This window comes from Penaeus vannamei, chromosome 3 (assembly GCF_042767895.1).
Source record: "Penaeus vannamei isolate JL-2024 chromosome 3, ASM4276789v1, whole genome shotgun sequence".
Taxonomy (NCBI): Eukaryota; Metazoa; Arthropoda; class Malacostraca; order Decapoda; family Penaeidae; genus Penaeus; species Penaeus vannamei.
In genome coordinates, this window is record NC_091551.1 from 38246541 (window position 1) to 38271540 (window position 25000).

Sequence of the window (25000 nt, forward strand, 5' to 3'; positions counted from 1 at the left end):
ATGCGGTGTATACTTTCGTTTTCTTTTGCAACCCTGCAAAAGGCGAAGAGAAGAGGTTAATTGGAAAGGGAGAAGCGAGAGAGAGAGAGAGTGGCAGGCAGGCAGACGGACAGGCAGGCAGGCTAGCAAGCAGGCAAGCAGGCAGGCAGGCCGGCAGGCAGGCAGGCAAGCAGGCAAGCAGGCCGGCCGGCAGGCAAGCAGGCCGGCCGGCAGGCAGGCAGGCCGGCAGGCAGGCAGGCAAGCAGGCAGGCAGGTCGGCAAGCAGGCAGGCAGGTCGGCAAGCAGGCAGGCAGGCAAGCAGGCAGGCAGGTCGGCAAGCAGGCAAGCAGGCAGGCAGGCAGGCAAGCAGGCAGGCAGGCAGGCAGGCAGGCAGGCAGGCAGGCAGGCAGGCTGAAAGACAGACAGAGAGACAAAAAACTTAGAGAGATTTGGCATTAGAGAACGCGTGAAAGAACCAGACAGTTAAAGGGAAAAAACGAAGACGAGATGAAAAGAAAACGGAAAAGACGGGCGACTTGGAACGTAAAGAAACGGAAATGAAAAAAGAAAAAAAAATCACAACACGGACGGTAAAAAAGAGGAGAAAGTGGTGGGAAACGACAGAGAAGAGAAGGAGAGGGGATGGAGGAGGAGGGAGGAGGGAGAAGAAAGGAGGGAGAGGAGCAGTATTTACCGAGCGTGTGGGATCCGCCCGGGGGACTGGAGTAGTAACCTCCCTCCAGGTGTTTCTGGTCTGGGGGGAGGGGGAGGGGGAGGGGGGAGGCGAGGGACTCGTAGTAACTGTGATTGCTATCCTTTGTTCGCCGGGTCCTGTGCTGTGTGTCTGTGTTTGTGTTTGGATATGTACGCGCGCCTACGCACACGGACGAACACAAACACAAAGACAGACACACACACACACACACACACACACACACACACACACACACACACACACACACACACACACACACACACACACACACACACACACACACACACACACACACACACTCTCTCTCTCTCTATAGAGATACAATAGTTACCGTACCCAAGACAGATTAGGCAAGCCATGAAGCGTGATGTCTAGCTTTTGGAAATGGACCAGTTAACCCGTTCGCGGCGAGGGCAGACGGTGCCCAGGCAGACGGTGCCCAGGCAGACGGTGCCCAGGCAGACGGTGCCCAGGCAGACGGTGCCCAGGCAGACGGTGTCCAGGCAGACGGTGCCCAGGCATACGGTGAGGCAGACGGTGCCCGGGCCCGAATGTCAACAGAGGGCGTTTGCGTGTTGATGTTGTGCGAATAGTGAATTGTAAACATGTTTATGGCCGGGCGAGGGTGGCAGGTGACATTTGGGCGCCGTTAGTGGTCGACTATTGGGTAAGCCTGTGCCCCCCGCCTGCCCTTATCGCTGCCCCGTATGTAAACAAACACGCGAGATGCCCTGGAGATTTGTTTCCTATTTGTTGCCTTTGGTGAGTGCGTGTGAGAAGTGTGTAGGGACGGGGAAGTTTTTTTTTTTTTTTTTGTGCGTGCGTGCGTGCGCGTTTTTGTGGGTGTATGCTGTTGTGTTTGTGTAGCGTTGTGTTCTCACTATGTATATGTAAGTATGTGCGCGCGCGAGAACCTCATTAATTTTATTTAAAGACCGTACATGCCAGGTGACGTCATTGTCTGAAGGGCCGGGCACGTCCTTTGTGGTGTGGATGAGGTATGTCTGTCGCGCCCTGTGACGAGGTGCTAAGTGGCATTTCTCAATCGCCAGGCCATTTTCCTCCCTTTTTGTTACGCATCAACTCGTGGGAATCCCCTGAGTGCAAATGCAGCGTGTGGTGAGGGGATCATTAGGTAGTGCGACTGGAGCGCAAGCGATGAGAGGAGACAGCTGGGAGGAGAATAAGGAGAAGGAGAGGAGGGGAAGGAGGGAAGGATGAGGAGGCCATTGAGCAGGGTGTGGACACGTCGTACCTGGGGTTCTAGAGGCGACCTTGGCCGGGTCCTGCCGGGTTTTGCCGGGCCGAACAATGGCGATCGAGTCCCCGCTGCCGTACCCGGTGGGCCGAGGGAAGAAAGGGGGGTGCGAGCGGTACGTTCTGCAATGCCACTTCTTGTTTTAAATTCACGGTAAAAAGTAATGCCGTGTCTTTAAAGGTGATGGGAGAATAATGCCTGTTGGTTTTTTTTCCTTTTTATACCTGTATCATACGCATAGCCGAATGAAGAGCGATGCCGCCATAAGCATTCGCCATATGATATCAGGTCCTGCATCAGAGCCTCTCAACGAAACTGCTGTTTAGTAATTCCCAGGACATTCCAATGAGAGAGAGAGAGAGAGAGAGAGAGAGAGAGAGAGAGAGAGAGAGAGAGAGAGAGAGAGAGAGAGAGAGAGAGAGAGAGAGAGAGAGAGGGGGGGGGGAGAGAGGGAGAGAGAGAGAGAGAGAGGGAGAGTGGGGAGGGGGGGAGGGGCAGGCTTAAAAAAAAAAAAAAAACAGTAAATCGACTCCATTCCGCCTCTCTAATTGATGTCTTTCTCCGTTTCAGATCTCGACGGCGGAGCGACAGGTGTTCGACTTCATGGGCTACATGTGGCTCCCTATCATCGCCAACTTCTTCAACTTCATCTTCGTCATATTTGGCTTCTTCGGCGGCTACCAGTACAAGACAAAATATATCATAATTGTAAGTGTGCCTTCGCCGGTAACAGTTGATAAAATGCATTGTTTTGATTTTTCGTTTTATTTAGTGACGTGTGTGCTGATATATGTCACTTCCGCGATGTATTTATATGAGATTGTACATATTAAAGAGAGTTGCATTAAGAGAGAGGGGAGGCGTGTGCGTGCAAGGTCTATATAGACCTTGTGAGAGTAAGTGAGTGAGTGAGAGTGAGTGAGTGAGAGTGAGTGAGAGTGAGTGAGTGAGTGAGAGTGAGTGAGTAAGAGTGAGTGAGTAAGAGTGAGTGAGTGAGAGTGAGTGAGTGAGTGAGAGTGAGTGAGAGTGAGTGAGTGAGAGAGTGTGAGTGAGAGTGAGTGAGTGAGAGTGAGTGAGAGTGAGTGAGTGAGTGAGTGAGTGAGGGAGGGAGGGAGAGTGTGAGAGTGAGTGAGAGTGAGTGAGAGTGAGTGAGTGAGAGTGAGTGAGAGTGAGTGAGTGAGAGTGAGTGAGTGAGAGTGAGTGAGTGAGTGAGTGAGTGAGAGTGAGTGAGTGAGAGTGAGTGAGTGAGTGAGTGAGTGAGTGAGTGAGAGTGAGTGAGAGTGAGTGAGTGAGAGTGAGTGAGTGAGAGAGTGTGAGTGAGAGAGTGTGAGTGAGAGAGTGTGAGTGAGAGAGTGTGAGTGAGAGTGTGAGTGAGAGAGTGTGAGTGAGAGAGTGTGAGAGTGAGAGTGAGTGAGTGAGTGAGAGTGAGTGAGTGAGTGAGTGAGAGTGAGTGAGTGAGAGTGAGTGAGTGAGAGTGAGTGAGTGAGTGAGAGTGAGTGAGTGAGAGTGAGTGAGTGAGAGTGAGTGAGTGAGTGAGTGAGTGAGTGAGTGAGTGAGTGAGAGTGAGTGAGAGTGAGTGAGTGAGTGAGAGTGAGTGAGTGAGTGAGTGAGAGTGAGTGAGTGAGTGAGAGTGAGTGAGTGAGTGAGAGTGAGTGAGTGAGTGAGAGTGAGTGAGTGAGTGAGAGTGAGTGAGTGAGTGAGAGTGAGTGAGTGAGTGAGTGAGAGTGAGTGAGTGAGTGAGAGTGAGTGAGTGAGTGAGTGTGTGAGTGAGAGAGTGTGAGTGAGAGAGTGTGAGTGAGAGAGTGTGAGTGAGAGAGTGTGAGTGAGAGAGTGTGAGTGAGAGAGTGTGAGTGAGAGAGTGTGAGTGAGAGAGTGTGAGTGAGAGAGTGTGAGTGAGAGAGTGTGAGTGAGAGAGTGTGAGTGAGAGAGTGTGAGTGAGAGAGTGTGAGTGAGAGAGTGTGAGAGTGAGTGAGAGTGAGAGTGAGTGAGAGTGAGAGTGAGAGTGAGAGTGAGTGAGAGTGAGAGTGAGTGAGAGTGAGTGAGTGAGTAGTGAGTGAGTGAGTAGTGAGTGAGTGAGTAGTGAGTGAGTGAGTAGTGAGTGAGTGAGTAGTGAGTGAGTGAGTAGTGAGTGAGTGAGTAGTGAGTGAGTGAGTAGTGAGTGAGTGAGTAGTGAGTGAGTGAGTAGTGAGTGAGTGAGTAGTGAGTGAGTGAGTAGTGAGTGAGTGAGTAGTGAATGAGTGAGGAGAGTGAGTGAGGAGAGTGAGTGAGGAGAGTGAAATTGATGAGTAGTGTAAAGTGTAAGTAAATGTAGAATAGATATAACATTTTTGCCTTGTCAATCAAGATGGAGGTTGATAATTAGGTCTGTATGTGAGGTATTCTTGATTATTTTTTGTGTTAGAGTCATGATAAACAGTTCCATGTGTAATTATTCAAAGACTTGTTAAATGAAGATATCATAAAAAAAGACTTTCCTTGTTGTAAATATCCCTATCCTATTTAGAAAAAGAATTGCCCTCTTTTAACCCTACTTCTCTTTTGCAGTACCTAGTTTGGCTCCTGGTATGGATAGGATGGAACGTCTTTGTGATCTGCTTCTATCTCAACGTTGGGATTCTGGACAACAGAAAAGACTGGCTGAACTTCGGAACAGGCAGTGCTTCCTGGTGGGAGGTGAGTCCTTGGGCTTTTCAGGCAGGGATTGTGAGAATGACTGTGGCAGTGAAGAGGGTAATGGTAGTGGTGGTTATGATGAGTGAAATTTGATTGTGATAATGGTTATAATAATGACGATGATAATGGTAATGGTTATATGCAAAATTTGATTGTGATAATGGTTCCAATGTTGATGAGGATAATGGTATTGGTGGTTATGATGATAGTGAGTTGATGAGATAGTGATGATAATGATGAGGGTAGTAATAATGGAGATTTGAGATATTATTTTTTGGGAGGTTAATTGTTATATTTTGAATTTCATATTTAATCCTGGAGAGCTGTTCATAAACTTTTTAATTGATGAATATATGCTGTAATTACAGGTTAATGGAATAGGATGTCGAGCTGTGTACTCAACAAATCTCACAGATGTAGATATTCTACGACCTATTAGACCACTAGAAGTTAATGACTGCTTAGTGGACTACATCTATGTTGAAACTATACATGCTGGTGTTCAATGTGCTTTTGCGGTAAGTCTTTTTTCTATATTCAAAGATTAAAGAGCAGGATTTTCATGTTCTTTTATTTAGAATGTGTCAGCAAAGAAAGTGCCTATATACTTTTGATATGTTATATATCCAGTCAATGGAGTCCTTTGATCATCTTCTCAAGCAAGATTAGTAAGAGTTGGCATCAATTTTTTTATGAACACTGATAAGGAATTTCTAATAGTTAATGTGTTCTTGTTCCAGGCCTTGGGATTGTGTGTGTCAATATATCTTCTGAAGGTCTTTTCTGAGGAAGATGACAGCTGTAAGTATTTATAATATTTATATAAGATGTGACTCATAAAATATTCTTCTTTTTGTTATACACTAGAATGTATTTTCCCAAAAATTTCACCAAAGTCTGATCTTTTGAAAACAGCATTGTCTTCTCTGTTCATGGCCCAGTCTTTATAAATATCAGAAAAGAAGAAGAAAGAAATATACAAAGATTAGATTTTAGCCTGAAATAGAATTGAAGCAACTCTCACATGTCCCAAAGCCAAAGGTCAGCAAGTATATGTTGAATGTACAAGAATTGTTCCATGGTGTTGCAGTTGACTTTATAGGCGGGTTTGAGCAGGGCGTGACGGGTAACACATCTGTCCAGCCCACATATGCCAGGTATTACTGCCTTTGCGGGGTGCCTGTCTCCCTCGGTTCCCCTCTGTCTCATGGGCCAAAAGTCCTGCATGGCCGTCTACACCACCACCACCACCACCACCATGTTCATCACCATCATCCGAACCCCCTCCCATCTGCTGGAACCTCCTCACTCTATTTCCCACAGTCAGCTGACTTGTGGGCGTACAAGCTCCCTTGCAGTGCGCTCAAGTAATCATGCTCATGTGCTGATTTTGATTTTTCATATTTATATATATATATAACTATTTTTAATGATCTTATCTTCTTTTTTGATGTAGCTTAGATATGATGTGCTGTTGAGTGGTTTTGATTTTTTTTCGCTGCTGTAAGTCCTGGCTTTGTGCATCCTGGCAGAGTGTTGTGGTGACTTTGAAGGTTCCTTGTGCGACTTTTTTGTGTACATTGAGAGAGAAAATATAATATAGCCATTAGTGTGTTCCTTGCTCCTGACTTAGAAATCATGATTGTCCTTTTTTCATAACTGGTGTAACTTTGATGTGTTTTTATCATATACTAATGTGATGTAGCTAGAGAAAGTGAAGAATCTGGAATTGATAAATGTCAGAAAAGATGAATTTATTTGAGACACTTTTTAATGGGAAGAAGGCTTTTCTTGTCTAAATAGTGATTTTCACTAAATTCTGTGGAGGTTTGTAAGTCATCAAGAAGACCTCCCTTAAACTGACAACAGGGGAGGGGGATTGGGGCTGAAAGTTATTAGCTATGGAAAAAGAATCTTCTTGTGGTGTGAAAATTTATTGATCCATATTTAAAAAAAGATAATGGAATATATATCTGATTGGAAGAGAATCAGTACAGAGCTTAGATTTAAAGTGCGTATCGGAAGCAGCATCTGGATCAATGAAAGACGCACTGTGAAGATTATTTTGCACCAAAAACACTCCTCTCTCTTACCCTTTACTCCACCTATAAATCACAGCTTTAGGCACTTCACAGATGTAGTTAAAAGAATGCTATGCTTGTCTGATAGGGCAATGTTATTGTTTGGTTGCTGTTTTCTTTAGTTTGTTATCGTTATTTTACTTCAAAGTATTTACATAGTTTCTCATGGCAAATTTCAGCTTACATGTGATTTTGCCTCTTGATTTTATGTTTTCATTTTCTTTTACTTTTAATTTATGATCATGTAAGATTATGTAAGTATTAGTAATGGAGTAACTATTTAATTTTGATTATGAGATCCATTACTGTTCCTTAGTGTATTTTTCTATAAATGAAAATATGTACGAGGCTGGTTGATATAAATCACATAATCCAAAGTAAATTTTATCCCCATCCCTTGAACAAAAGAGAAAGAGAGAGGGAAGCAAAGAGAGATGTAGGAACATGGAAATGTAAAGTTGAAACATATTTTCCCATTTTATTGATATTCACCTACACTTTTCCAAAACATACACAATCATTACACAAAGTTTAATTGTTTATAAGTATGTGGGATGAAGTAATACCTCTCCATGTGTTAGTATTGTAAAATGTACATTTGTATGTAAGTCATTTTCTTTTGTAGGTTTCTAATAGATTTTCCTTTTTTTCTAGGCAAAGCTAAGAGCAGACCGACTTCAATTTATTCAGTTGAATATAGGTAAGATATTTCAATCTACAGAAAATGGTGTATGTTACATAAAGTATTTTCTGAAGTGAATGTTGGTTCTTCCTTCCAAAACTGATGATTAGATATTCTGAAAGATTTGTCCTTGAGGAATGCTGTTAATGTATGTAGTGATAGTCTTTTTATTTTATTTTATTATTATTATTATTATTTTAATCTCGCACATATGGCTTGTCTTTATATATTGTCACTAACATATTTGATTTTCCTTGCAGCCCCCAACGTGAAGGTAGTGAGTCTCCAGACTTAGGGCTTGAAGAGGGCCAATATCAGCAGCCTATGACTCCCCGAAGAGTTAAACGCCAGAGCCGACACCGAGCTTCTGGCCGGTCACAAACTCGAAGCACACAAGGAAGGGGATCCCAGCGTTCCCGAAGGCACCAGTATCTCAACCCTGTGAATAGACTCATGGACAAGGCCAATGAGTCGTCCACAAGTACTGACTCCTATCACCCAGCGCCTGGTTCTAGGCCTCCCACCGGGGGACGTCAGGGTCATTCCAACCCGATGTATGTCCACTCCCGGCCAAACTCTACTTACTCTATGAACAGTTCACCCCCAGGCCAAGACCCAATGGAACGGCCACCCTCTGTCCATTCCTCATATTCCAATTACCATGGACAGAGGCCCTCGATTAACCCAAATCCATATGGCAGGCCACCTGTTCAGACACTGACAGCTGGCATGATTGGTGGATCTAATCACCACCGATCCAATCGGTCTATGATGCAACCAAATGGACATGTAAATCCTACAGGAACGTTAGGTTCCATTCGTAGTTCTGTTTATAGTAGTACAGGTACAATGAGATCTGAGAGGGAAAAGCCTCCACCATACATGTTTGGTGTCAACTCAGAGACTGTCATATGACTAGACAGGACCGGACAGCAGTGAAGTCGTCCAAGTCATTGCCTGCTGTCCAGTGTGGCACACAGTAGCTTTAGATCACTTTGTGCCTTTTGGTATTTTCTATTATAGTGCTAAGGTGCACTTCTATCTTTTTTTTTTTTTTACTGACTCATTTGTTTATCATATGTGATGAATGTCCTCATTCTTTGTTTTAATTTTCTTATCTTGATTTTTAGAATGTGAGTCTATGTCTGTGATGATCCAAAGATATATGTAATGTGAATATATTCAGTTTCTGTATTTGCTCACATGCATACCATAGGACTGTGTTCATAATCCTAGCTTCTTGCACAACCTCTTAATTTCTCAGTACTTTTACTTTTAGATACCAAATGCTTTGAAATGTCTTCTACAATGCACAGTAGCTTAAGGTTGTACCTCTAACGCGTTAACCTTTAAGGTGGGTATGAGCCACTGCCGTCTTTACAGTCACTGCCAGCAGTATATAAGACAATATTGTGTCTAAGTCACATTAAGTACTAATGATGTTTGGTTTACTGTGATAGAAGCCAGCATTTCTGTACTTGATTACATTTATTAATCTGTAGAATTGAAATACTGTGTAGACATTTCTTTTAGTGTAAAATGTGCATGTGATATCCATAAGAATTGGAAAACTATTTATTGACTTTGTCTTGTGATGATTGTAATATATTTGTTTTGATTTTTAAAATAATTTTCTTCATATCTTTACTCATTAGAAATTGTAGCAGCATTTTCAACTTTGTTTCCTCCATAAATGAGGAATATGAGGGGAAAGTAATGATAATACATTTAAATTATATTTAAATTATTTAAGACTTGAAAAGTGTAATGCTTTCCCAGGTTTCAACAGTCATTTTGGATTTCTTTTATTATTGAACTGTAATTTACATGGAAAACAGTTGTTCTCCCATGTTAAGCAGCAGTGGTTATCTAAATTACCTGGACAACAATTTGACATCTGGCTTAATTGTCAGGAAATGATGATCAGATAAATTCCAGAGGAATAATTTGCCATGATTACTGATATATGTATACACTCCTCACTAGAGCATTACATGTATGCAGACTCACATAAGCACATCTAGAGGATACATGACTTCACTGAATTAGTGTAGGAAGCACATATTTTCGTTTGTAACAATCATTTGAAGATATATATTTTGTCTTACCATAAAAGTATTTTGTGTGTTAAAATTGGCTGCATTTATAATCAAAGTTTGGTTTTGATATCAGATGCCAAATGATTTATGATCTCAAGTGAACCAGAAAGTTTAATAATTGATGCAAACTTTTAAAAATCTTTCTGGATTTTTCTCCCACTGCTGAAAGTAATGTTTCAGCTATGCACATGTAAATTGTAAATATATGTAAATGTGTACAGTTCTGAATATTTTATGTAAATAAAGCTACTTTTCAGTGTATCTCTATGGAATATTGAATGATAAAAATGAAACAAAATAAAATAAATGATTTTTATTTATGAATCTCCAATTACTTCCTTATTATTTTCTTGGGTTTCTTACGTCGTACATTCATAGCAAGTGGAACTGCCTTGTCTCTGTTCTTGTTCTTGACATTAGTTACTTCATAGAAGTTGCTGCCTACCTTCTTCCTCTTATTTTCTCTCTCCAGCCTTCTCCTTTGTTTTGAGGTCATCTGGCAAATGTGAAGGACTCGGCCTTCATCATCCACATGTTTCTTCTTCCTCCTGAGTTTCCTGGTGCTTGTTACTGTGAAGGAGCCAGCAGGAGTTTTGACATTCTCTTCTTTCTCTTCTTCATCACTAGAGAGCTGGTCCACACCCTCCATTTCCTCTTCCTCCTCTTCATTGGAGTCCATGCTTATCTTGCTCTTTTCTTCTCCATCTGGAAGGCTTTCACTATCACTCTTTACTTCAACATCTTCTATGGCAGGTGCATTGGTGGTCCCTTCATTTTCCTTATCTTCAATGGTTACAGCTGTATCTGAAGCAGTCTCAATTTTGATATTATCTCCTTCCTCTCCATTCTCCTCTTCTTCGATTTCCTCATCATAATCTGGGATCTCCATATTATTCTCTTCCAAGTCTTTCACATCATCGCCTGCATACTCAAGAGTCAATTTAATTTTGCTGAAGTCCTGAAGAACAACTGGAGCATTTGCCAACTCTGCAGCCTTCTCTGCTGCTTCCTCCTCTTCCTGTCTTTGTTTGATCATCTTGTTCATTTCTGTATTTTCTTCTTCTTTGAGCTTGGTGAATGTGGATGAGTCATGCCCAGGAGGAGGTACAAAGTATGGAATTTTGCCACGCTGCCAGTCGTTCAAGATCATTTTGGACACAGTGTTTACGTCAGGTTCGCCCCCCTTTAAGAGCTTCCCAGATCGTCTTGCCACCTTTTCAATGAGCTCTTCTGGAGTGGCCCATTCATGAACCTGAAATTAAAGTTTAATATTGGTCACTTAAATCATGATATAAAAATTACGACTGTTATATTTTACTGAGTAGTAATGCATAATCTCAATATGCTTTTCCATCACATAGCCATATCCAAACAAAGATTGATAAGATTCTGATAAGGGTTTAAGAATCGTCTCTTATATAAACCAAGACTGATCTATATCCCATTTTTCATTGAGGACCATGAAAGAACTTTAGTATCAAAAATATTTCATATAATGTATCAAAGTAACTCTCTTACTTTATCTATTTCTCTGTCATGCCCTATACAGATATTCACATTAACACAATACATTTACTCACATCGTAAGTCTTTGATATGTAGTCCCTCTTCACTCGTTCTAATATAGGAGGAATGTAATCAAATGGATCCTTCAAATATTCAGTTCTGACCGTTCCTTTTAACACCATATCAGTTGGAGTCTCATGGGAGGGAGGTACCACACCAGGACAATCGACGAGGTATATTTTGCGCATCAATGAAATATACTGCCATACTTTTGTTTCTCCAGCGATGGGGGCAACATTGCAAACCTGAAATAAATTGAAATATGTAAATAATTTTTTTTTGAAATTCATTTACTCATTAAAAGAAAGAGAAGGAAGAAAGAAAAACTGAAGTATTTGTCATTTCTATGTCAACATCAGTGTCAGATATCACTATATATAAAAATAAAAAAGTACCTTCTTAGCCTTTAGCGAATTAATAATTGAGCTTTTCCCGACATTGGGATAGCCAATCATGCCTACGCTGATCTGCTTCTTGTCCTCGTGCAGCTTTCCAAACTGTCGCAACAGGTTGATGAGGGCACCCTTGCCGTATGGATTTGTGATGGAGGAGTGGAAAGCTAAGGATGGGTACTCCTGGCTGAGGATGGCTACCCACTTCTGGGTCACCCATACTGGCACCAAGTCAACCTTTACATAAGAAAAAAAAGAAAAGAAAAAGTAATTTTTACCTTTTTGAAGTCAAGGGTCTTTTCTCTAAAACTTATACATTAGCAGACTTAAATATCCTCTCCCTACATCTCCCAGTTCAAACTATGAATATGATCATACATAATGGCTTTCTTTTTAATCTGAAACCATTTAAATGCAGATCTCTTTCTCTTATCCAGGAAAAACAGTACCTAAATTTTTCATGTTTTTATGAACACCTTTGGACATGCAGAGCTTCTGCCCAGTCTTCACCCATAGCTTATGATTTCATACACAAAGGCAAATTTTACCAGCTGCTATCTCAAAAGCTTAATTTTACACATCAGAAGATTTATATTTCACTCCTATATGTCAAAATTACCTTACAGTGGAGCATAAGAACTGAAAAAAGTTACCTACAGGCATGCTATGAATATGGCATCTGATAATCAGAGGCTCTATAACAATAAGGCATATTATATAATTTGATTTAACAGTATTTGTATGTATATATGGTAAAACGATGGTAAGAACAATATTACTGTGCCAGATGGTGGGAGGGAATGATATGATGCGTGTGGCTGAAGAAGCATATGAATCTATCCAAGAATATGGCAACTGATGACTGTTAGATAATAGACATTGGAGTTAAAAATGCTAATGACCATATGCTTAAAGATGATTTGTGACATTATGCATTTATATTCTTGGCACATTTCAAATGTGGATATTATTACTTTTTTACATTATGCTTAAGAGTTTTGTGCTACATATGTGCATTTCACAATGGCATTGGTAAGGCTGATGATTAAGAACAGTTCATGTTGGTAGCTCTGACCTACTAAATTGCTTCCTATACTGCTTAAAATGCATATATTTTGATATAGTTAAGTTAAACAACTTCACTCAAACAATTCAGTCTAGCCATTTCAAAACAGTGAAATTACTGTGGCCAGATGAACTGCAGTAATCTGTATTTTAAAGAATCTTCATTTTACCCCAAAAATGTATATTCATAGTCATTACATACTCGCTACTGTAATTCTAATATTTTTTAAAAATTGTATTGTACTATTTTCAATAACAAAAATCTTACAATTATGCTCATATTATTAATTAATAGTCTCAATATAAAAGGAAATACATATCTTAGCCAAGAGCTTATCTATAAATTTACTAAAACATATTTTTATGGTAGACTTTTTTCTCTATTTATTTTTGAAAATACTGTGGACTGACTTTCAGCCTGTCACATTTTGTTCCAATAAATGTGGAATGTGTAACTCTTATTAAAGTTGTTAGTCACACAAATGTGGAATCAAAACTGTGTCTAAGCATACTGATGTGGTATGAAGCCTTCTAATGAAGTCCAAATACTAAACTATGGCTTAAACCCTACAATCCAGATGACGTAACCATTATGTCATGTAGAAAATTGGCTTGAGGGGCAGTTGACATGAACATACTGTCATAGAAATGAAAAATTTGGTTGAAGATTGGGTTGACAGGAACTTGCCATCATGAGAATTTCTGCTCAAGGCCAGGATGATGGAAACGACTCACCAAGAATGTAAAAAACACTAGGAGGGTCAAAAGATTTTGTAGGCAATTAGGAAGGGGCATTTATATCATTCCTATTGGTAAATATGTGTGGAAAGTAAGATCCCTGAGCCATGACTGGGAGAGGGCTGGTTCTAGGGAACCACTTCTCTGCAAAAGATCCTATTCCTGCCCGATGTGAACGGCAGTGCAGGTTGAATTACAGTAAATTGAACATTACAAAAAAGTCACGAAGAACAAAATGTTACTTATTGTTACCATTATTCCACAGAAATGATATATAATGAAAACTGTCCATTACTATCTGGTTATTGGATATCAAATGTCAAATATGGATAATGGAAAATGGCAAAAGAGCAAAAAATACTTCTACACCAAAAGAAAATTGCAAAGGGGAGGCAAGGAATCTTGACACCATCCATGAGTATTCTTGTGGGACCAACCTACAAGCTACATCCTTAAAAGTGGCCACTCAAGCAAGCCTAATGCTTGGATTTTGGGCCATGTGCCTTCAGTGAAGCACCAAGATCCAAGGGATTAATCTTATTCCATCTCTCTGCCTGCCTGTATCCCTATCCACATGAATATGCACAATTGTTTCCACAGGTATAAGTATTAATTTCCATTTACTCACCTTATTCAACACAAACACTAAGTGTTTATGAGGTTTCTCTGTTCTCATGTATTTCTCAATGAGTTTGGACCTTGTTCCCATGGGGTCTCGGGCATCCAGAACCTGTATCACTACATCTGATGAGTCAATCACCTTGTACAGCTCATTCCAAATACGCTTGCTCTGGCCAGCCTAAGGGAAGAAAATAATTTAAAGAAATGAATAAACTAAACATAAATAAATTAAAATCTAACAAAGTACTCAGAATTGTTTCTCAGAACAAAGTACATAATAAAATAAGCAAATGTATGACATATGACACATAAAAGATCTGTAAAACCCAGATTTTTGATGTGTCAATTACCTTCATGAACCATTCTGGTGGCAAGTCATGACTGTCTGGCTCCTCTCGCACAAGATCACCATCCTTAGTCTCGTCATAATTTTCAAGCATATCATCAGCCTTTTTGGCAAAGTCTGCAAAGTTCTCTATCTGAAAGAATTGTAAAAGAACCTTGATTTATACTTTCATTTGTAGTCTTGGACTCTACATTATGAATGCCATGAAATCATCTATTCAGGAAGAAAGGTATTACCCACTATTATGGCTTACTATTACATGATCCTTTACCCTGACCTATGCTATCCTACTCTACTTCTGAAAACATTGAAAAAAGTAAGCAAACAAATTCTAACCAAACAATTTTTTTCACAAGACATCAAACTAAAGTCTAACAAAAACCTGAACTTAAAATCAATATTTGAATATTTCACTTCTTTTCGGGCATTCCTTTCTAGTGGGGCAAAACTCTCATCATGATCCAGCAAAGCTGACTTTGGCTGTGCTATGCAGTTCAGACATCAATCTCTGATGTATGACAGAGGTAAATGAATAGCTCTTGCATGGCAATTTGGACAGAAGGAGGAGGGAGAGAAGTTAGAGGAGAAGGGATAGATATATACAATAAAAGAAGCAGAAAGGGGTGTGAAGTAGAGGAGTCAGAGAATATCAATATAAAGTTGATTATAGATAATAATAATAATAAAAAAAAGAAGATAAAACAAAGTGTAATGAGAGAAAATCAAACCAATCCAAACAATACCTTAAAGCTGGGCTTCTTCCTCGTCTTCTTATTTCCAAACACTGACTCATAAGGCTCAGTGTCCAAGATGTGAACGCGTGCAGTCTTGGCCTTCTCGTTGAGCAGCGATATGGGCAAGGTTGTCTTGCGCATGATCACCTATTGTGCACAAAATCCAATGTTTTTTATTATTTTGCAGAAACTGAGTTATCCTTAGCTAGGACTTTACTGTCTGCACCCTCACAGGATGCTATCAAATACAAATTAATAGAACAATGACTTCAAAAACCTATTTGAAATAAGGTGGCTGAGCATTTGTTACTTCAACTAAAAGAAACTAAACTGAGAAGTTGGAATATTTGAACAAACACATATGCATTAAATAAACTTCTAAACATACACAAGCAAAGAAACTCCATTTCACAACTCGTATTCCATTTCAGCAATAAAGTCTAACAAAGAATCAAGGAGCGCTGTGCTGTAATGGCCCAATAAATTCAATAACAAAACAAAGATAAAATCATTGGATTCTTAGCCCTTCTAATAAGTAAATAAGTGCATAATAGCCTACTTTAATTTGAAGTCCAAGCCTGGATCAAAATATATGCCTCCATGATCCTCATGATTAATTAGTAAATAGAAAGAGTACACCCAACTACTCCAGATTTATGTGCGGTCTCCTGTAGTTTTTTGTAAATTTTGTTACATAAAGATGGCTCCACATGTACTCTGCCACCAAGGAGTCTAAAATGATTGCGCCTGACTTACCCATTCCTTGAAGTGGCTGGAAAATGTGTTTTTCCTTCTAACACTGTTCACAATGTTACTGTGATTCTTCTTACTGATATTATGATTATTGAAATGTTTTTAAATTATTAATAATATTAATGGCAATAAAATAATATAAAAGAAGCATTCCAAAAATCAAGAAAAATGGTAAACAGGTGAGATCGATAGTACTAATAACTGACTCCTTGGTAATTAAGTATTTGTAGAGCCATCTATGTGTAAAGACATTAAATAAACTCATATAACTGTAGACATAGCAAGTATTCTTGCCAAATGTGCCAACTGGGTTAAGATAATAAAAACAAACAAAACCAAATGTACATAAAAATGAGGAAGAGAATAAAAAAAAGATGGAGAGACGACAAAAGAGCAAAAGAATAAGTAAAGTAAAGAAAACAAAACTGCACTGGTACCTGGTAGGGATCCCTCATGACCTTCCCCATCTCTTCCTGGAACTTCTGTAGGGACTGCTGGCCAATGACCTTCGTGTTCCCGAACCACTTCTGGTTAGGCTCCACACGGGCTTGTGTGCCTGGGGTTGGGTGGAACAATTAAAGGCATTATGGGTAAGAAATATAACAAATGCTATTCTGATTATTGTAGCAACTGAAATAATTTTCCATATCACAAAAGTTCATTTATTCCTTATCAATAAATAATAATGATAATAATAACAAAAGAAGGAGGAGGAGAAAAGATGAAGAAGAAAGAAGAATTCGTAAGATATACCATTAACAAAAATACTAGCTAAATCCACAATCCTCAAAGAAGAAACTAAAGCAGTCTCTCTGTACAAACCCGGGGCCACTGTGTTCTGAAAAGCTGCTGCCTGGACCATGCGACCTTTCCTGTTGTACCTGGCCTTGCCACTTCGGTACATTCTAAGCCGCTTGATTGTGCTTCTGTCTCTTGCATGGGGTGCGCCATTTAGCTTTACCTGGTGTGAAAAGGAGAACAGAAAATGTGAAGAAGTCAAAATGTTAATGAAAGAAGGTGAAGGGTAAGGGAGAATGAAAAGTGGAAATCTTTATTAACATTTGCATTATCATCTGATGAACTTCAAAACTGAGACATCTTGGTATGTCAAATAGATTATGGCTGAATATTTCTTTTAGAGTGACAGGTTCAAAAAAATATACAAACAAGAAAGTGTGTGAAGAACTAAAATAAACTAAAGCCTCCCAAGAAATTAAAAGAGAAAGAACACATAAGCCAGTAACTCCAATACACATTATCTTCTCTAAAGAATACAGGCCTTACTTTGTCTGCTGGTCGATCTGGGTTCATGGAATGGCCACCCTTTTGAAAGCCTTCTTTCTTCTTAGCTCTTCTCACTGTTTTTGCCATTTTGAAGTAGTTCTAGTTTCCCTCTAGAAATGGAAGAATGAGTAATAATGATACGCCTTCAAAAGAGATAAACAGGTGTAAGCATACAAACACATATGCATGCATGCACGCACACACACACACGCACACACACACACACACACACACACACACACACACACACACACACACACACACACACACACACACACACACACACACACACACACACACACACAAAATATGTATTCACTCAACCATCTTTCTATCTATATCAATACAGGAATAACCAGTATTATTATTATCAAGCTTCTGCTAGGGAAGGTTGCTGGCTATCATACAAATTAACATTACTTTCCCAGTCAATTAACTCAATATCAACTAATTCTTCTATGCCTTAATCCCAAGTGGAGTCAGCCTCTTTTTTATGTTGCTGCTTATAGTTTCTGCCTCCCGTAACTCTTCCTTCAGACCCGGCTGTTTCTTATCTCTCTAAATTCCATCTTTCCACCTACCCCTCATTCTTCTCCCTTCCACTGGACTCTCCCCTGCCACCTCTATCCCTGGGGGATCAACCTTCCTGATCACATGGTCACACCATCTCTAATGAGTCATGTTCTCCACAACTTCTGTCTCCAGTCTAATGTCTTCACTCTTCTTCTCTCAATGATAATGGTAACTGAGCACAGATAAAGAAAAATAACAAACACTGGCAAGTGTAACACTTACTAAAATATATCTTAATTACTAAGAAGCTTACGGCAAATTTTGGTCTTTGGCACTTGAGCATAATTTTATGCATCAGATAATGTATATTTGAATGCCATATCTCAAGTAAATACATTACTAATGCTCTCTCCTACTAGATAGTGACTGAAGAAGCAACTGCAATTAAGCTGTATAATTGACTGTAATACTAAAGGTTATATGAGGATTCAAGGTCACAAAATTGGAGGCAAACATGGGATTACCATACAGGATCAAATAGAACAATAAATCATATACTGTATATCAGTATTGTCTTGAATTGAAGAATTACATGTATTAAAATTTTCATCACATAAAGTAACAAAATATGTATCTAGATGTATTCCATAAACATCTAAACAAATAAATAGTTAAACGACAATGATATACCAGGAGGTAATTCTATGATATGTAATAATATGGTATATAGAGTGGGAATGTGGGAAGAGGAAAAGGTTTAGTGTTTAGCTGGGTGAAATATACCAGAATTATCTTCTCACACTTACTATGAAACTATATTGGAGGACACTGCATAAGTCTATTTTAAAAGGTTGCAAGATAAATCTTGATATTTTTTGACAAGTCTGCTATGATTGTAGTCAGGTGGCTTGTGCACACATTCAGAGACATTTATGGCAGATAAAACATTAGGTGTAAATTAGTGCAAGTAAAGGATAATGGTACATTTTGATATCAAGCTGCATTGATTCTGGGTGAAACCAAAGTATATTTTGCTGGAGATCCTCAAAACACCAATTTTTTAAAAAGACAATTTTGTTATTATTATTGCAATGAGTTACGGACTCCCTGTACAAGAAAAAACAGTCAATTACCATCTGGATAAAGCAAATCAAATGACAAATATAAACACTGGATCTGGCATAACAGCTAAAGACACTTATACAGAAAAAGAGAAAATAAACATTGCAAATGGGAGGCATAAAGTCTTGTCACTGCACATGTGCTCGTCCTACAAGCCACACACCTAGCAGTATTTGCTCCTGTAAACCTAATGCCTGTATTTTGGGCCACATGATGGCAGTGAAACATTCGGATCCACTGGTTACATTTAAAATACAGTAACAGATGCTTACAAAACAGTATGGTTTATGTAGTTTTCAATGATGGCATTAACCTCATGGTATATAGCATAAGATCTCCCCTGTGTAACTATCATTAATTATACATGGATCTAATCCTACCCAGAGCAGTTACTCTGAGACACTGCTCTGGCATAAACAAATAACTTTAACAAATCACCACTAAATATATATAATCTGTAGTCATCATAAACAATTTATTGTCAAATAAAGGGTCAGTCTAACTAGAAAAAATCTGATAAAGAAATATGGTACAAGCAAGAGATCTTTTGAACCTCCATCCCTCAATGGTAATAAACTGACTAATGCCTATCTGTTCAAACTGATATGCACTTATTAAGATAAGAGACATTGTTAGAAGAAGAAGATCTTGGACATTCAATGAACCGTGAGACAAATACCCTGTAGACAATAATCAAATTGTCTAGGCAGCCATAAGCTGTCTAGTCATGTTGCTTATCCACTGTAGCATCATGAAATTGAACTAAGGAAATTAAGAGCTGGATATATAACAATATACTCTGGATGTGTATCATCAAATTAGGAACCAAACCAAGATCTATCCTGAAAGAATATACATGGAGTATGTTTTGAGGACATTAATACCATAGTACCATGGGATGCATCTGTAACTATTATTGTAGTACAGATGGTAGACTATGCCATGTGGGTGAGAAAACTGGGTAAATTTCTAGATTGGGTCTGAATTAGATGTTTTATTGACCTATTTTGGTAAATCTTTATAGTACTGATGCACTTGTCACAGACTAGCACTATTTCCCCAATTCCACATAACAAAATCTATTCAACAATCAAAGTTGCCATCATTGGGTAATACTACCCAGTACTTGATGGAGGGCCCCAACACCCCCCAACAAACACTGATTTCACCTCGACATGTATGGTAAGATAGAGCTGAAACTTGTTAGCACTGAGTGGACTTTCTATGATATTTTTCCTTTATTTGTGGTGTTACTGTCTACACGTGCAGATCATTTCTTGTGATTTTTTTTTCCCCTCTCACGTCACATAAATTTCTTATCATCAACTTTTGATGATAAAAAGCTTTTTCAGTAATTCTGTTCATTGCCTGCAAAATTTACCTTCTAGTAAATGGCTGTGGGAAACTGATATTATACTATTTCCTGTACTGACAACTGTCCTCTACAAAAATATCATCTTTAATTCACCTAAGCTTTGTGTATCCATACCATTAATATAAACTCCTATTTCATATATTTCTTTCAAATTTTACCTCGCAATTACCAGAATAACTTTCATGCTCTCCTATCTGGGCCTAGTTTGTGGGGGAACCAGTATTGTCATGATTGGGTACATGTAGGTATTATGACCATTTACTAATAAAAATCTACCCTGAACAATCAAAAATGTTTCAGTCATCAAATCTGGTAATTCTATAGATAATCTTTACATAACTGATTGTGAGGATTTTGGTATCAAGAATTCCTCTCACTCTCTATTATCCAAATATATTGAATTTATGCCACAGAATCCCCCTCATTAGCAACAATTCCCCATGGGGGTCTCAGGGAGAACAGCCGCTGTGTAAGACAAAATAGTGACTGATTCTGTGCATATTATTCATATCTTGCTCTGCAACTTCTCTGATACCTTTCATACCCTTCCCTACTATCAGGGCCAAGAATGTGGGAATTTGGGGGATTCCATGGCACAATTCCTACATATATGTGTACTAGAGGGTGAGAGGAATCCACTGATATCAAAATCATCACAATCAGATAATCCAAAGTATTCTGTAAAATTATCTTAAATCTAGATCATAGTTAAAGAGAAATAGGTTAATCTTTACAGTATGGATACTATAAGCTAGGGTAAAATGAAGATGATATTCCTGTACAAGACAAAAATTTGCAGTCGCTAGTACAAGAAATAATCTGCAGACACAAACAGTAATGTCACAAATGAAAGAAAAACACTGCGGAAAGTGCCACTCTCAACCTGTCACTTCAGTGCTCCTGAGGTTCAGCTCTATCCTGCCATGAATACCAAGGTGAAGACAATGTTTCCCAAGGGGTGTTGGGGGGAAACTGCAGGCTAAAATATGATTGATACATAAAGAATCTGTCATTAAAAAAGGCTTTCCCCCTTGCAACTCTCCATAGGGGGCTCCCACCTCTAACTTTGGCAATGGAATATAAAGAATCCTTCCCATTTTCATGTATGACAATCATGGGGGAGTGCCTAATGCCAAGTCTGTCTCATACTCTCTCCTGCTGTGGAAGATTCTTTATTTTCCTGGGCAGGGGTTAGGTGGCAGCAACTCACATGGGGGGCGAGGGGGGGTTGTACAGCCCACAGCATTTGATAATATAGTCACGTGTTCTGCATACATTATTCATATTTTTTTACCCCAGAGTTTCCCTGGCACTTTTTGCTAGAATATGGGGGTTTGAGGGATTTTCATGCAATAACATCTATATATCTAGAGTGAGAAGAGTACATCCAAACCAAAATCGTTGTGATGGGTTGTATGGAACTATCTTGAAAAATCACCAATTTACTATGCGTTAATATACTCACAGGGATTCAGCAAATTCTGAAACACTACCTTTGATAAAAGGTTGGGTAATTTCCAATATTACATCCGCCGCTCCGACATCAACGATTTTGGTATTGTTGGATTCCTCTCACTCTATACAATGCAAACATGTAGGTTTTACTGTGCAGAAACCCCCCTATAGCGACTAACTTGGCCCCGATAGCAGGGACGACAATGTCGGAGCAGCGGACATAATACAAAAAATTACTCTGATAATATAACCCACGGTGAAAATAACCATGGTTATTCACATGATTTCCCATTGCAGGGGGCTGTACCCCCTGAGACCCCCCCTGGCGCCCCCCAACCCCCGCCGAGGAAACAAAGAATCCACCATGTCTTTAGGGCAGGATAGAGCGCACACGAACGGAGCAGCAGACATAATACAAAAAATTACTCTGATAATATAACCCACAGTGAAAATAACCATGGTTATTCACATGATTTCCCATTGCAGGGGGCTGCACCCCCTGTGATCCCCCCTGGTGCCCCCAACCCCCACCGAGGAAACAAAGAATCCACCATGTCTTTAGGGCAGGATAGAGCGCACACGAACTAGATGCATTGAGAGAGGCGTAAAACCTGCCAAGCTACTGAGGGCAGGCCACCGCTGCTCTTCTGTTCATGGTATACCTTGTTCATCCTGATTATACTACAATCATCTCTGTATACAATACTGACTATGTCAAGGTTAGTATGCTGATTCAGTGGGAATGTTATGAGGTAATTGTAATATTATGTCCGCCGCTCCGACATCGACTATATTTGTGTAACACTCCAGCCTACAGTGAATACGTGGTGGAGGTTTTGTTTCCTCAGCAGGGGTTGCAGGGTGGTAGCCCCCCAGGGGGGGTCGCAGGGGACATGGCCCCCTGCAATGTTAAGTCGTGTGAATAACCATGGTTATTTTCACTGTGGGTTATATTATTAGTGTTATTTAACCCTGCATTTTCCCTGGAACCTTTCATGCCCTCCCCTGCTATCGGGGCCTAATTTTGTCGCTATAGGGGGGTTTCCATGCAATAAAAAACACATATTTGCAATGTGGACAGTGCTAGGAATCCAACGATACCAAAATCGTTGATTTTGGCGTGGTGGACGTAATATAGAAAATTGCCTTCGGATACTGATTAAAGCATTGATGTAAATCTTTGGTGAATGACTTGCACTGATTCCGGACTGGCCATCAACCCTACCCTTGGACAATGCCCAAAGGGGATGCCCAATCAAGGAAATTTAGATAATTGAATTAGAATCTATGATATGTTGTTGAGGAATTGGTCTCTGGCGATTGAGTCCATACTGTAAAGAATTACCTAAAAATACAAATAGCGGAGCGACCAGGTTACTGGGCCGATCGTAATATATTCCCACTAAATTGATACTAACGACCTCTAACATATAAATACAGAATGGCATGGAGTAATATCTTTGCTAAAAGCTAACGAATTAAACGGTTTACATTCAGAAAAATAATTACATAGAGAAAACATATGACACAATCTTCTATTAAACTTTACGCCTACTAAACAAACCATTAATTATAATACTAATTTACGACCACATACCAACAGATTTAAGTGAAATCTTCATATTCAAATATACTTCACATTAAATTGTACGCGAAATACTTACAAAGAAGATATATATTGTGCCCCAAAATCCCACTATTTATTTCTGTTTACAATGTTTACTACACACGTGTTGCGAGTGTCAAAATCTCCCAATAGATGGCGTGCAGACGATAATCAAAATTTCAGTGGGATTTGTTTCCTTCACTTATCGTATAGTTGCCTATATCAACACTTGTTTTTGATATTTAATGATACGTATATTTATTACGTGTTTTTCAAACATTTTTAGCTATTGTTAGACGCATCTATGACGTTAAGTTCTGAATATTTTGGTCTAAATTTCAGTTGCACCCATTTCCTTTCCTCTTATTTTGTAAGATATATATCTTCAGTAAAGCTATCATAATCAGTAATTAATAATTGATTAATGATAATTACTACTGAGATATCAATATATTGAATATTGCCATTTCTGAATAATATGAATAAATTATCAGTAATATGTATTTTCACGAAGAAACCAATTTGTGCTTGTACAATTTGTACTATTGCGATTACATGCGATACAATGGCTAAATTATAAATATATCTGTGGAATTTAATTTATTGGTAAGATTTAGTGTAAGCTCTATAACAGAAAGAAAATGATGATTGCACGGTTTTTTGAATGTCGTAATCAGGAAACAATGCCAGATTGATAATATAGAAATGAGGTTCATGTATTTTGGGTGTTTTTTTCTGCTTATTTCGATGATGCGTTTGCTTTTGGGTATCTTGCGTCACCTAAATAACCGGAAAAATGAATCTCCTAGCGCCTAACCGTTGTCACCACGCGCGAGGCCAGAAACTCTGGAAATAACGAAAAAGGTATAACTTGCACGGCGGAGAAAGGGAAAGAAGGGAACTAGAAGCACCATTCGAAATGCATAAAATGCATTCTTAATACTCCAGATACTGGATGTTATAAAGTCAAAAGTAAGTGGCCAGCTGTAAGACCCTGAGCCCCATTGTCAGGGCAACCAAATACTCATTACAAGGCTTCGACCTGAGACTGTTGCTCTTTAAACGGGGAGAGAAGTAAGACCAGCACTTTGTGGAGGAACCTCCATGTTGGGGGCTGCTGACCGCGGAAAGCACCGGAATCTGAAGAACCTCCGGCAAACTAGAGTCCGTGATCAAAGGGATTGTCAGGGATCAGGCCGTGGGAGAGCAAGAGGAGAAAAGGGAAACCATGAGATGCGGTGGCCATGGCTGCTATTCGCCACTCTTGATGACAGGATCCATACAGCGACTAGAACAGAAGCTCATGTGTGAAATGAGAGGATTTCATGGCGAGAGCTGTAGGAGACGCTCGCAGAACCATCCACCACAGGGGGAAGTAATTAGGGCAGCATCAAGCAGGTTGCGGAGGCATGTCTGGGACCACCACAGGGAAGCAATCAACAGCGCTTGGCCTCCTAGGGACCTCAGCAACTAAACCACCTGCAATATGATGGTCACCCAATAGTGTCTCCCTCCGTGAACTGAACGTGGGAGGAGGCGAAGAGGTCTCCTATGGAGGGGCAGCATCAAATGACAAGTCCACAAACAGGGTCAAGGATATAACCCCATTCGCTGATAACAGGTCTTACTGAGATAGAGAATCTGAATGTAGATAATTCCCCTCTGCCAAACGAGTCATCATCAGATAAAACACAGCAGGTCCAGAATATATATATATATATATATATATATATATATATATATATATATATATATATATATATATATATATATATATGCACACACACATTATATATGCATTATATATCTATATATTTACACATATATTTATTCTAATTACTATTGTCATTATCATTATTTGTATCATTATCATTATTGGCATTACTATTATTATCAATTTAGTTAATGGCATATTTGAATTTTTTTTACCCCATATATATATA

General features: G+C 39.3%; 2 protein-coding genes across 2 annotated transcripts in view; one reads left to right on the forward strand and one right to left on the reverse strand.

Moving 5' to 3' along the window:
• Positions 1-9794, forward strand: part of LOC113812436 (Sodium/potassium-transporting ATPase subunit beta-1-interacting protein) — a 70687-nt gene extending 60893 nt beyond the window's left edge. Inside the window, exons 2-7 of the mRNA XM_070145061.1 lie at positions 2523-2660; positions 4497-4625; positions 4994-5143; positions 5366-5426; positions 7361-7406; positions 7649-9794. Coding sequence (XP_070001162.1) covers positions 2523-2660; positions 4497-4625; positions 4994-5143; positions 5366-5426; positions 7361-7406; positions 7649-8303 — 1179 coding nt within the window. The 3' untranslated portion in view covers positions 8304-9794. The remainder of the gene's footprint in view (positions 1-2522; positions 2661-4496; positions 4626-4993; positions 5144-5365; positions 5427-7360; positions 7407-7648) is intronic.
• Ns2 (nucleostemin 2) lies at positions 9788-23224 on the reverse strand. Its single transcript, XM_027364326.2, has 10 exons — positions 23116-23224; positions 16987-17096; positions 16525-16663; positions 16140-16258; positions 14959-15096; positions 14220-14348; positions 13877-14047; positions 11449-11682; positions 11068-11298; positions 9788-10739 (listed from the first exon to the last, which is right to left on the reverse strand). Exons 2-10 carry the CDS (start codon positions 17071-17073, stop codon positions 9819-9821), a joined length of 2169 nt encoding a protein of 722 aa, XP_027220127.1. The 5' UTR covers positions 17074-17096; positions 23116-23224; the 3' UTR covers positions 9788-9818.
• Positions 23225-25000: the final 1776 nt, after the last annotated feature.

Excerpts from the sequence above, each read along its gene's own strand:
- Ns2 (XM_027364326.2), bottom strand. The coding sequence starts at position 17,073 with ATGGCAAAAACAGTGAGAAGAGCTAAGAAGAAAGAAGGCTTTCAAAAG. Across the intron at positions 14,349-14,958 it reads GGAAGAAGCCCAGCTTTAAG|ATAGAGAACTTTGCAGACTT; the intron begins GTATTGTTTGGA and ends CAATTCTTTCAG. Across the intron at positions 11,299-11,448 it reads ATTCGCTAAAGGCTAAGAAG|GTTTGCAATGTTGCCCCCAT; the intron begins GTACTTTTTTAT and ends AATTTATTTCAG.